Below are 11,874 nucleotides of genomic sequence, written 5' to 3'. Positions count from 1 at the left end.
CCCGGGAGTTACGTATTCAATAAATATAAATCAGCTGTTAACTCAAACAACATAGATCTTTAGAAACCTATTACAAGTTTATTTTCGATCTATAATGCCCTACCACCTTTAACGATTTTTTCCTGATTTGTTTTGATTCCCAAACTTTATCCGCGATTTTCTTCCCACTCCCACACTAGTTTACTAATTCAACGCCGTTAATTTATCTATAACGAAAGCTTTGTGATCCTATGTCGATTTACTTATCCCTAATTCCTATGGCAAAATGTCATGTCTAATACGTAAGACAATAAGCGAAAAGGTATAAATCGAAATTTAACGAAATTAATAAATAAATAATTATTATTTTTATATTAAATTATATTCCCCATTATCTCTTCCAATAGATAACCCAAGTTGTAAAAAACAACAATGTGTACTATGAGCTGGAGGCACCTTTGAAACGCAGCAACGGCAAGCCGGTATTGCAATGGACTGTTAAAGAAGGCAGCAACCAACAACAACACACAACGGATGAGGATAATTCAAAACTTGTAAAGGCTGTGGCATCTTTAAATTATGACAATGATTTGGTGCAAGAAATACGAACCATACCGGGTAATGGTAAATTGCCCAGCAGAGTGGAATTCCACATACATGAAGAACCCTATGTGAAATCGTTACTAAACCCATCATCTGAAATTGAAATCCCCAGGAAAAGAAACTCTCATATGGTTTTTGAATATAGTTCACCGAACATCGCCAAACCATTCCATGTCGGTCATCTGCGTTCCACCATCATTGGTAATGTCCTGGCGAATTTACACCAAAATTTAGGTTATCAAGTTACAAAAATGAACTACCTTGGCGATTGGGGTACACAATTTGGTTTGCTACAAGTCGGCGTGGAGTTACTACAAGCAACAGATGAGCAGATACAAAATGCGCCCATTGAAACACTATATAAAGCCTATGTTAGAGCCAACAAGGAGGCCATTGTGGATGCCACAATTGCCGATAAGGCCAGAGAATATTTTCACCAACTCGAATCCGGCAATCAATCGCCCGATGTAATACGACAATGGCAAAAATATCGAGAATATACAATCCAGGAATTACAAACTGTCTATCAACGATTGGGTGTCACATTTGACATATACGATTGGGAATCGATGTATTCTCAACAGCACATCACCGATGTTCTACAGGCATTGGATGCAAGAAATCTTCTATTACCCGAAAAAGATGGTCGCAAGGTAGTTGAAGTTGATAAGAGACGTGTACCGATAATAAAAAGTGATGGTTCCACATTGTATTTAACCCGAGATATTGCTGCGTTATTGGATAGGTGGCAAAGATTTAATTTCGAACAAATTTTCTATATTGTCGAAAATGGTCAAACGGATCATTTTAAGGCCCTCTTTCAAACAACATCAAGGTTGAAGGAAGATTTGGATATTTCTAAGTTGAAACATGTTAAGTTTGGTCGTATCCACGGCATGAGTACTCGCAAAGGTCAGGCGGTGTTTCTGAAAGATCTTCTTGATGAGGCCAGAGATCGCATGCTGGAAAAACAGGCTCAAAGTCCGAGTGAGTAAATGAAATACATACACGCCTTAAAAAATATTTTTGAAAAAATCTACGCCTTGAAAAAAATATTTTTAAAAAATCCACGACTTGAAAAAATATTTTTGAAAAAATCTACCCCTTAAAAAATATTTTGAAAAAATCTACGCTTTGAGAAAAATTATAAAATTTTTTTATTTCAAATTTATGCCTTGAAAAAATATATTTTAAAAAATCCACCTCTTCAAACTTTTTTTTGAAATCCTTGAAAAAAATATTTTTAAAAAATCAAAACCTTGAAAAAATATTTAAAAAAAAATCAAGCCTTGAAAAATTATTTTTAAAAAGTCAACGCCTTGAAAAAATATTTAAAAAATTCACGTCTTGATTTTTTTTTTTAAATCCAAGCCTTGAAATTTTATTTTTAAAGAAATCCAAGCCTCAAAAAAATATTTTTAATAAGTCAACGCCTTGAAAAAATATTTTTAAAAAATCCACGCCTTGAAAAATACGTTTTAAAAAAATTAACGCCTTGAAAAATACATTTTAAAAAAATTAACGCCTTGAAAAATATTTTTAAAAAATCCACGCCTTGAAAAAATATTTTTTAAAAATTCACGCCAATTTTGGGACGTAAAAAAATATTATTTCAAACCTTAAAGAATATTTTTTAAACATGCACGACTACAAATAGGCCAACAAATTCCACTGTTATAAAAAGGCTTAAAAATTCGGAAAAAAATAAATTTTTTAATTCACATTAAAAAATGTTTTAAACCCTTTTAATCAGTCTTTTTCTTTTTTGATTTTTTTTAGCCACCAAAGTCGATGTGGATTCCAATGAAGTTGCCGACATTTTGGGTGTATCAGCTGTCATCATCAACGATTTGAAACAGAGACGTCAACGTGACTATGAATTCAACTGGGATAAGGCATTACAAATGAATGGTGATACAGGAGTGAAATTACAATATACCCATTGTCGTTTATATAGCCTAATGGAACAAAATCAAAATATCAATTTAGATAATATTGAAATTACATACAATCACCTACAAGACCCCGAAGCCTTAGATCTTCTCAATGAAATTTCCAAATATCCACAAATATTGTGGCAGGCCAAGGAGCAATTGGAGGCGTGTATATTAGTTAATTATTTGTTTGGCTTATGGTATGATTTTTTATGGTTTTTTTAATAATTAATTTTTTCAACTAAACTATTTTATTTATTTTCTTCTAGTAACTCCACAAGTCGTGCCTTAAAGAAATTACCCATAAAATCCGAAACAGATGTACGAAAACAACAACACAGATTGTTGTTATTTAACACGGCCAAAGATATTTTAAAACAAGGCATGATGATTTTGGGTTTGAAACCCTTAAATCAAATGTAATATTTATTTGTTAATAACAACAAAAAATAGTGGAAACACACATTTAACAAAAGTTGTAATACAATTAACGTTTCTTCCATGTGTATTTGCGGCGGGCACCTTCTTGACCAAACTTCTTACGTTCACGTCTGCGATAATCACGTGTCAAAAGACCGGCTAAAAGCAGTTCGAAAGAAAGGAAAAAAAAATATACATTGCAATTAAAAACAATCAATTTTTGTTCTCAATAAAATACTTTACCTAAACGCATCGACTCAATCGTTTCCTGATCAACAAAGCTACGCAAGCACATAGCAATGCCCCAGCGTATGGCACCCGCTTGGCCCGAACTGCCACCACCTTCAACATTGGCTTCGATATCACATTTACCCAGCATATCGGTAAAGATCAAAGGAAACAGAACCTATAATGAAACGAGAAAAACGAAAGTCAATATTTTTAAATGGTAACGTATTGATATATTTTTTATAGTTGTTTACTCCCTCTCCCTTTATTTTTTTCAATAACAAAGTTCATTAAAAATGATTGAACTTTGTCAAATGCCAAAAATAGAAATTTGCTGTGACATCTCTGTTTTGCGAAGCTGTGAAAAATTGTGTGGGGGTTTGTTTTTCGTTAGACAACATTTCAAAATCTTGTTGTTAACTGAAATTTCAGTATGTTTATTTAAATTCACAATAGTTCAACATAATCAATACATCACCAATTTGTATTTTTGGTAAGAGTATCATCAATCAAAATCCCATAAAAACAAAACAAAATTGGGCAAAATCATCAGAAAACCGGTGGAGTAATATTTGTTTATCATAGCAATAAACGTAGAAAATTTGTATGTGTTAAAGTTTCGGAAGATTGATCTTTAATAAGTTGCTGCAAAGCAGACATACCAAATAAGCATGACGCAGAATATAAATTGGGTACAATTTTTTTTTTTCTATTTTTAAATAGAAAACGTTGTTTACTGGGAATCAACCTGTATTTTATATTGCACGGAATCTTGAAATTTCTGTTTTTATTATAAATAGTCAGACGTAATTCTAGTTTGTTAATTTTCTAAATCAATGATTTATGGAAAATGTGACAAGGAGCAGGAACGACTATAGATTCTTGTCATATTTTTTCCTAAAGTTTGGTTTTCGATTAGATCATATTTTGGTCTTCTATGAGAGGACATTTTGATATTTCATTAGGATCCTCAGAAGACCTTTTTGTCTTCAATGAGAAGACCTTTGGACATCAATAAGAAGAAACTCTATTGTTCTATGTGTAAATCTATTGGTCTTCAATGAGAAAAAATTTCGACATCAATAAGAAATAGAAAAGTATTATGACAAAAATCTGCACCTTGTGTAGATTCTGGAAAAAATGCTGTAAGTTCAAGCCTACACTAGCCCTTAAAAATATTTGAAAAAAATCTACGCTTTATGTAGACTTTAAAAAATATTTTTTTTAAATTCAAACATATAGTGACTCTAGAACAAATATTTTAAGAAATCTGCGCCTATTTCAGCGTCAATTTTTTTAAAGTATATTTTTTAAAAGTATTTAAAAAAATCTGCGCCTAGTGTAGACTTTGCAAAATATTTATTTTTTAAATTTCATTCTGGTCCTTGCGAAAATATTATATAAAACGCCTTGTGTAGGCTCTGGAAAAATATATTCTTTAAATTCAAGCCTATTGTGACTCCAAACTGGTATGGGCGATAAATAGTTTTCAACCCTACAATTCTTTAAATTCAAGCCTATTGTGGCTCCAAACTGGTATGGGCGATAAATAGTTTTCAACCCTACAAATCCCCAGGACCAGATGGTATAACAACGGTCATGCTGCAACACGCAGATGAATGAGTATTAGCCACTCTGCAAGACATATTAGAGCTTGCCTACTCTTATCGCACATACCTTCATCACGAAAGTCGGGAAGCCAAGTCATACGCTACCAAAGATCAATAGACCGATCAGCCTATCTTCCTTTCTACTCAAGACTTTTGAAAGGATACTGGACGCCGAAATTAGGAACACTATTGACCCAAAAAAAAAAAAAAAATAGCAACTCCCAGCATGCCTATATCAAAGCCAAAGCAGTGGATAAAGCCTTACATAAGGTGGTTGGACGTATCGAGAAGAATATGGAGTCCTCCTGCTACACTTCAACAGAGCACACCACACGGATGAGTATTATCTCCACTTTTATGTCTTCTGGTGACAAATGAAACACTGCTGAAATTCGACCATCTCAAAATATAGGTTGTAGCCTATGCCGATGTTGTAGTCTTGCTAGTCGGTGGGAAATTTGTGACGACTGTTTCAGACATTATGGAGGGCGCCCTTTCAACTCTGTCCAACTGGGCAAACGCCAATGGTCTTGGCGTAAATCCAATAAGACAGAATTCGTGCTCTTCTCTAGAAAACGTAAGATTCCAAAGTTACGTAGCGTATTTCAAGCAGAAATCCTTGCGATCACTAAAGCGGCCTAGATATTCAAAACACTTTTTGCCGATAGTACCGGACCAGTGACTAAATATGTCGAAAGTAAGTGGGATCTCAAGGCTGTAAAGTCGTGCCCTATAAACTCAGAAGCAGTTCGTGAATGTAATGCTGTTCTATTTGATATACGACGGATAGTTAATTCATGTTGGGTTCCAGGACAAAACAACATAGATGGGAATGAGTTTGCCGACGAGCTTGCCCGTGGGGGTTCACAGTCGTCCAACCTTCCGATTGAGAGATCTGTGCAACCGCCAGTGGCTGTTTCATTGGCAAAATACGCTTGATCTACGGCGAGGTAGTCGGCAACAAATGGTCAAGAGAACTTGGTTGCAGAATCTCGAAAACTGAATTCTCTCGCCGAAGAACTTCTTCGCTCTTGTCACATAATAAGAGAGAAATCAAAATCATTGTGGGCCTCATAACAGGTCACTGCCAGATCAGATCCCTCACTTCGAAATGGGACACCAACGGTGAGGATTACTGTCGTCTATGTGAGGACGAAGAGGAGATAGGAACAAATGAACATATTCTCTGTAGATGTCCATCGGTGAGTGGCGGGAGTCACAGACAGTTTGGAAGATATGAAATTGATAACCTAGATTTTTTCTCCAAAATGGACCCCAATCATATCCTAGGGTTTGTCAAAATATTTGACATGATTAAATAACCATCTACTGACTCCCCAACTCCAACTATTTTTCCTATCTTTCTTAAAAAAAAAATAGGTGAATCGAATGTGTTCTATAGGAAAGCAGATTGTCTTCTTATAGATGATTAATATTTAGTTGTATTCTAATAGATGATAGACTGAACCAAATAGTTTTCCATAGAAGTCCAAAAGACCTTCTGATAGATGCCAAAAATGTTTAAGCCATAATGCCCAGAAGCCTCATTAAAGATCACATCATCTTCTTCTAGAAGACCAAAAGATTTCCTCATTTCCTGCTAGATAAAATATTCCCCTCTTCCTATTTGCCGAGTTTTCAAGCTTTGTTCATTCCTAGCATCTGCAACTAACATCAGTGTGAATACAGTTCAGACCTTAAAAATAAATGTGTTGATATAAAAGTACCCTCTTATAACTTGGGACCTATATAGATCATCAAGATTCTTCCTGACAAGGCTTAGATGGAATTTTATCCAATAAATGAAGGTACTTACGGAAGGCAGAGCCGAATTTAAATAAAGTGTCTTTTTGACAAAGATAAATAGTTCCATGCTATCTCTAAAAACTGAATTTTTAAAAATATCAGCTTTTTTTGTTTCGAAAAATACACAGTTACCATTCGAAATTTACATTTTTACTAAACAGATGTTTACTTCGCGACTATTCCGATTTAAAACAATAGCAAATTTGTTGTTATCGTTTGGGTTTCCCCTCCCAATTTAAATTACATAAAAAATACGATGGGATAATTAATTTCCTATTGAAAAAAATTTCCAAAAATTTAAATACAAAAGCCGTTTACAATATCAACAAGTCTCTCACACAGCGATATAGACGTAACAACAGCATTCTTCTCACTTTATTGCATTGCTTAAAATAATTTGACGTGATTAGGCATTTTTGCTAACAAGTTGATTTTTTTTTAATTATAGATTTCGGAACTATGGGGAAATTGTTTTCATGCATAGATGATAATTTGGAAAAGTGTCAGAAAATATTTTGTGAATCTGGTGTTAACGGCTTACTTAGCTGAGTGGAAAATGTCTAGCGAGAAAAGCCAATAATCTGTGGTAGTCAAATTTTAAAAAGGGGATTAAATGTTTAGATTTTTTGAACGATATTAGTAGTAGTTTTTCAGGAGATTATAGTTCTTACGGAAGCCTTTAACATCTAATCTGTTTTCCTCATTCAGTGTGAAATATATTGTCCATGCTATTTATTACTTTTGATCTTATCAAGATCCTGTAATCTTTCTTGGAAATTATAACCATAAATCCCTATTCATTATGAATTATGCGAGCAATTATATGATACACAAGTCCGGCAGAAGATCCGAGTAGGTTTTTCATTTTTTTAATATATTTTGAGAATAGAAAAAACACGACGTCATTAAATACCCTCTACATGAAGAACAAAAATCGAAAGAAAATGTTTATCTTTGCCGAATCGTAATAAATTTAACTACGTCTAGAATTTATCTAAACGAGGGTCGTTAGTGAAGTGCAGGTATTTAGGAATTCAATATACAATAACCTAATTTTTATAGGAGTCTTAATAGTCATTTCATAGATGAGCGGAATGCCAATATGAATTTTTACAAATGACAAATATACGTTCTCATAGAATACCAGAAGATATCCATATAGAAGACCAGAAGTTATTCTCATATGATGACCAGAATATATCCTCATAGAAGACCAGGAGTTATTCTTGTAGAACACGATAATATCCTTTTAGAAGACCAGAAGTTATTCTCATAGAGGCCCAGAAGATATTCTCATATCCAAACAGAAGTTTTTATCGTCAAATGTCTTCTCACAGAAGACGAAGAAGGGTTCACTTTAAAGACCACAAAATCTTCTCCTAGAGGACACGATACTTTCTACGAGATCAAAATATTTGCTTATTAAAGCCCAAAAGAACTTCCCCCAGAAGGCCAAAAGTCTTCTTTTAGAAGATCATAAAATACCTGTTTGACTTTATGGGGTTTCTTCTTATGAAATACCAAAACCAAGACCAATCATTCTTCACATAGGCCTACTCATAGAATACCTAAAAAGTTTTCTCAAACATAAAGAAGTAGGTCTTTTTGAAGTCCAAGGAGGCCAAAAATCTCTTAGAAGGCAAAAAAGGTATTTTCATAGAAGATCCTTCTCACGAAAGTTCTCATGTTTTTAGTCCCCTTTATAAGAAGATGGAGATCAAATGCTATTTTCAAAAGTCCATCTCATGATGGCCTGACCCTTAGGTCTTGATGGAAGACCAAAATGTCTTCTGAACATTAAACCAAGTAACCATATTATGGAAGATAAAAAAATCTGTCTCGTTTTAGAACCACAAAGGGTCTTTTTCGAAGATGACCAAAAGTTCTTCTTCCGGAATACCAAAAGTTCATTTTGTGGAAGAACTGAAAGTATGCTTCAGGATGACCAAAAGAATTCTCGCAGAAGACAAATAAATCCAGAAGCATTTCTCATGAAAGGCCTGCTCCTTAGGTCTTGGTGGAATACCAAAATGTCTTCGGGAATAAGACTATAAGGCCATCGTATGGATCTATAAAAACCAAAGATGTCTTAGAAAAGCTAAGATCTCTATAGAAGACCCATGTCCTTTTCATAAAAGATCTGACACTTACGTATTTATGGAAGACAAAACGTCGAAGAGGTTAATTTCTGGGAGAGCAAACATTCTTCTCATAAAATAGTAGAAGGTCTGGTCACTGTTGACCAGATGTTTTTTTTTTTTTTACAGAAGATCAAAAATCTTCTTCGATCTTGATCAAAAGTTGCATCTAAAATTCTTCTTGTGGATGATCCTAAGGGCTTCACATAGAAGAACAAAAGGTCTACTCAGAAAAGGACAAATGGTCATCTTGTTGAAGACCTAAGGGTCTTCTTCTGGATCACCAAAAGGAAGGAAAGAATGTCAAAATAAGGTCCAACAATTTTTCTTATAGAAGTCCATAAGATATTTTCAAAGAAACCCAAAAGGAATATCAAATATCTTCTCTAAGAATATCAAAAAGACTTCTTATAGAAGACCAATACCCCTCCAAATAAATTTCTGACCTATAGGTATTTATGAAAGAGCAAAATGTCGAAGAGGTCATTTTATGGAACCCAGAAAATAGTATAGTATTCAGAAGACATTAATAGATGACCGAAGTTCCTCTACGAGAAAATAGAAAGGGTTTCCTATCGTAGTCCAAAAAGTCTTATAATAGATTACCAATAGGAATTTTTTAAATAAAGAACAGCAGGTCTTCTCATGTATTCTGGTTATATGTAACCATCGACACATTTTGCCTGAACGTCGACTATAAAGCCGCATTCGACAGCGCTATCCGTTCAGAGGTGTTTAAAGCCAAATCTGCGTTCGGCATTCCTTCAAAATTAATACGGTTATGCAGGATTGCTTTAACTGGCACAATGTCAACAGTTAAAGTCGGAAAGGACCTATCGGAGGGCTTTACTACCGAACAAGGATTCAGACATTGTGCCAGTTTGTCGTGACCTGTTTAACTTCCTGCTGGAAAAGGTCATATGTGAGGCAAAGTTGAACAGAAATGATACTCTCTACACCAAACAGCATATGTTACTCGCCTACTCCAATAACATCGATATAATTGGTCGAACATTGCGAGTTGTAACAGCCCACATTGAACAAATTGAGAAGTAGTCTGCCAAAGTTGGTCTGGCAGTAAATGGCGAGATGTCCAGTAGACTCGGACCAACTGTGGACCAACATGAGAATTACAGCTTCGAGGTAGTCAAAGATTTTATATACCTGGGTACAGCCATAAATAAAACTAATGACATCAGTTTTGAGATTCGAAGAAGAATAGTTTTGGCCAAAAAGTGCTAGTCATCTCGCCAGACCAAACTCACACTCTACCAGACGCTGATATTACCCCTGCTACTATATGGATCTGAAGCATGGGTACTTGCGGAAGCAGATGAGACAGATCTTGGAGTGTTTGTCCAGTAGACTCGGACCAACTGTAGACCAACATGAGAACTACAGCTTCGAGGTAGTCAAAGATTTTATATAACTTGGTACAGCCATAAATAAAACTAATGACATCAGTTTTGATATTCGAAGAAGGCCAACAACTGCTAGTCATCGCGCCAGACCAAACTCACACTCTACCAGACGCTGATACTACCCGTGCTACTATATAGATCTCAAGCATGGGTACTTGCGCAAGCAGATGAGGCAGTTCTTGGTTTGGTTTCAGAGAAGTTTTCTCCGAAAGATTTATGGGCCGATCTGCGTTGACAGTTAATATCGCGGTCGAATGAATCATGAGTTTTACCACTTATTCTCGGACATCGACATAGTCAGACGTACGTATCGAGCTGCAGCGACTGGGTTGGCTAGGTCATGTTGTGAGAATGGATTGATGCGGATGCCCCGGCACAAAAGGCATATAAAAGCGAGTCTACTGATGGCTCACGTAGAAGGGGAAGGTTATGAATTAGATGGAAAGATCAAGTCGAAGAGAATATTTCGAAACATGGGAGATAGGGATACGTAGTCAAGCGCCAAAGTCGACTTTTCGATTTTTGCCTCTGACAAAAAGTCGATTTTTAGACTTCGATTTTTGCCTTTGACTAAAAAGTCGACTTTTCGATCTTTCGATTTTGTCAAACCTGTTCAAAATCGATTTTCGACTTTTACCAACTAAAGCAAAATCGACGAAAAACTTAAATTTTTTATAAGAATTGTTGTCAACAGTTTTAATCTGTTCTGGAATGTGTAATTTTTGGACAATTTCGGATTTATGAAGCAAATCGAAAGTCGATCTTGAAAAGTCGACTTCGCGATTTTCTCAAAGGTCAAAAGTCGACTTCGACTTTTAGACATTTCAATGCAAAAAGTCGATTAGTCGAAAGTCGATTTACTTATTCCTAAGGGAGAGCTGCACGCAAGACCGACGTGACTGAAAATTTTTTTAAGCTCGGCTTATGGAACATTTTTTCTGTCACAAGTCAGCTAAGTATGTAAGGTCGTCTCACTGTTTATCCGATGTTTTCTTATAGAAGATCAAAAGTGCTTTTCGAAAGGTTCTCCCAAAAAAGTCTTCTTATGGGCGACTATAAGGACTTCCCAAAGAAGACCAAATAGTGTACTCAGAGAGGGATAACAGGTATTTTCAGAAGATCCAAAAATCTTCTCACATATATGACCAAAAGGACAATAATATAAGACACCAATAAATGACCCGGAGATCCTCTAAGAGAAAAGGGAAAGGTTCTCTCATCGAAAGCAAAAAGTGTTATAATAAAAGATGAATAGGAATCATTTCTTGAAGAAAAACATGTCTTCTCCCATATTCTGGTCATAGATAACCAAATTTTCTTTATTAAGAAAGAAATGGTATTTTTTCTGGATGATCCTGACAGACTTCTTGGAATCAATATATCAATTCTAGTCTAATAAAATGTCAGAAATCTCTCTTGACTTTTCCAAGATAACAACCAAACCTCGCATAACCGCTCATGTTGTGGAATAAATTACAACAACAACAAAAACGTATAAAACCGACGACAGAACGACGTTGAAACTAATGTATATACAACAATCAATCACTACAACAACACGGACAGGAGCGGCAGTAGCAGCAACAATATCAGTATGATGATCATCAACAACAACAACAACAAGAGACAAAAACAACAATGACGACAGAAACAACAAAACGACGACGACATACAATAGATGTGAGTGATATAAAACGAACAAATGGCAGTGGTAGGAGGAGAAAGGTAGGTGGGG

At 35.2% G+C, this 11,874-nt stretch overlaps 2 protein-coding genes across 2 annotated transcripts in view; one reads left to right on the top strand and one right to left on the bottom strand.

The window, feature by feature from the left end:
- Positions 1 to 265: 265 nt before the first annotated feature.
- Positions 266 to 2,939, top strand: LOC133332617 (probable arginine--tRNA ligase, mitochondrial). The gene is made up of 4 exons (XM_061541000.1): positions 266 to 301; positions 387 to 1,569; positions 2,362 to 2,716; positions 2,786 to 2,939. Exons 1-4 carry the CDS (start codon positions 266 to 268, stop codon positions 2,937 to 2,939), a joined length of 1,728 nt encoding a protein of 575 aa, XP_061396984.1.
- Positions 2,940 to 2,987: 48 nt separating this feature from the next.
- Positions 2,988 to 11,874, bottom strand: part of LOC133332627 (small ribosomal subunit protein uS9m) — a 59,852-nt gene continuing 50,965 nt past the window's right edge. The window contains exons 7-8 of the mRNA XM_061541016.1: positions 3,180 to 3,342; positions 2,988 to 3,095 (exon numbers count right to left, since the gene is read on the bottom strand). Of these exons, the coding sequence (XP_061397000.1) occupies positions 3,004 to 3,095; positions 3,180 to 3,342 (255 nt within the window). The 3' untranslated portion in view covers positions 2,988 to 3,003. The remainder of the gene's footprint in view (positions 3,096 to 3,179; positions 3,343 to 11,874) is intronic.

The sequence above is a fragment of the Musca vetustissima genome, unplaced genomic scaffold, assembly GCF_032173495.1.
Source record: "Musca vetustissima isolate MV318-11 ecotype Yass unplaced genomic scaffold, APGP_CSIRO_Mvet_v1 utg2910, whole genome shotgun sequence".
Classification (NCBI taxonomy): Eukaryota; Metazoa; Arthropoda; class Insecta; order Diptera; family Muscidae; genus Musca; species Musca vetustissima.
This window is presented reverse-complemented; position numbering and strand designations above follow the sequence as displayed.

Coding starts and splice junctions, on each gene's coding strand:
- LOC133332617 (XM_061541000.1), top strand. CDS start 266: ATGTCATGTCTAATACGTAAGACAATAAGCGAAAAG. Junction 302..386: donor GTAAGACAATAAGCGAAAAG/GTATAAATCGAA, acceptor CTCTTCCAATAG/ATAACCCAAGTTGTAAAAAA. Junction 1,570..2,361: donor AAAACAGGCTCAAAGTCCGA/GTGAGTAAATGA, acceptor GATTTTTTTTAG/CCACCAAAGTCGATGTGGAT.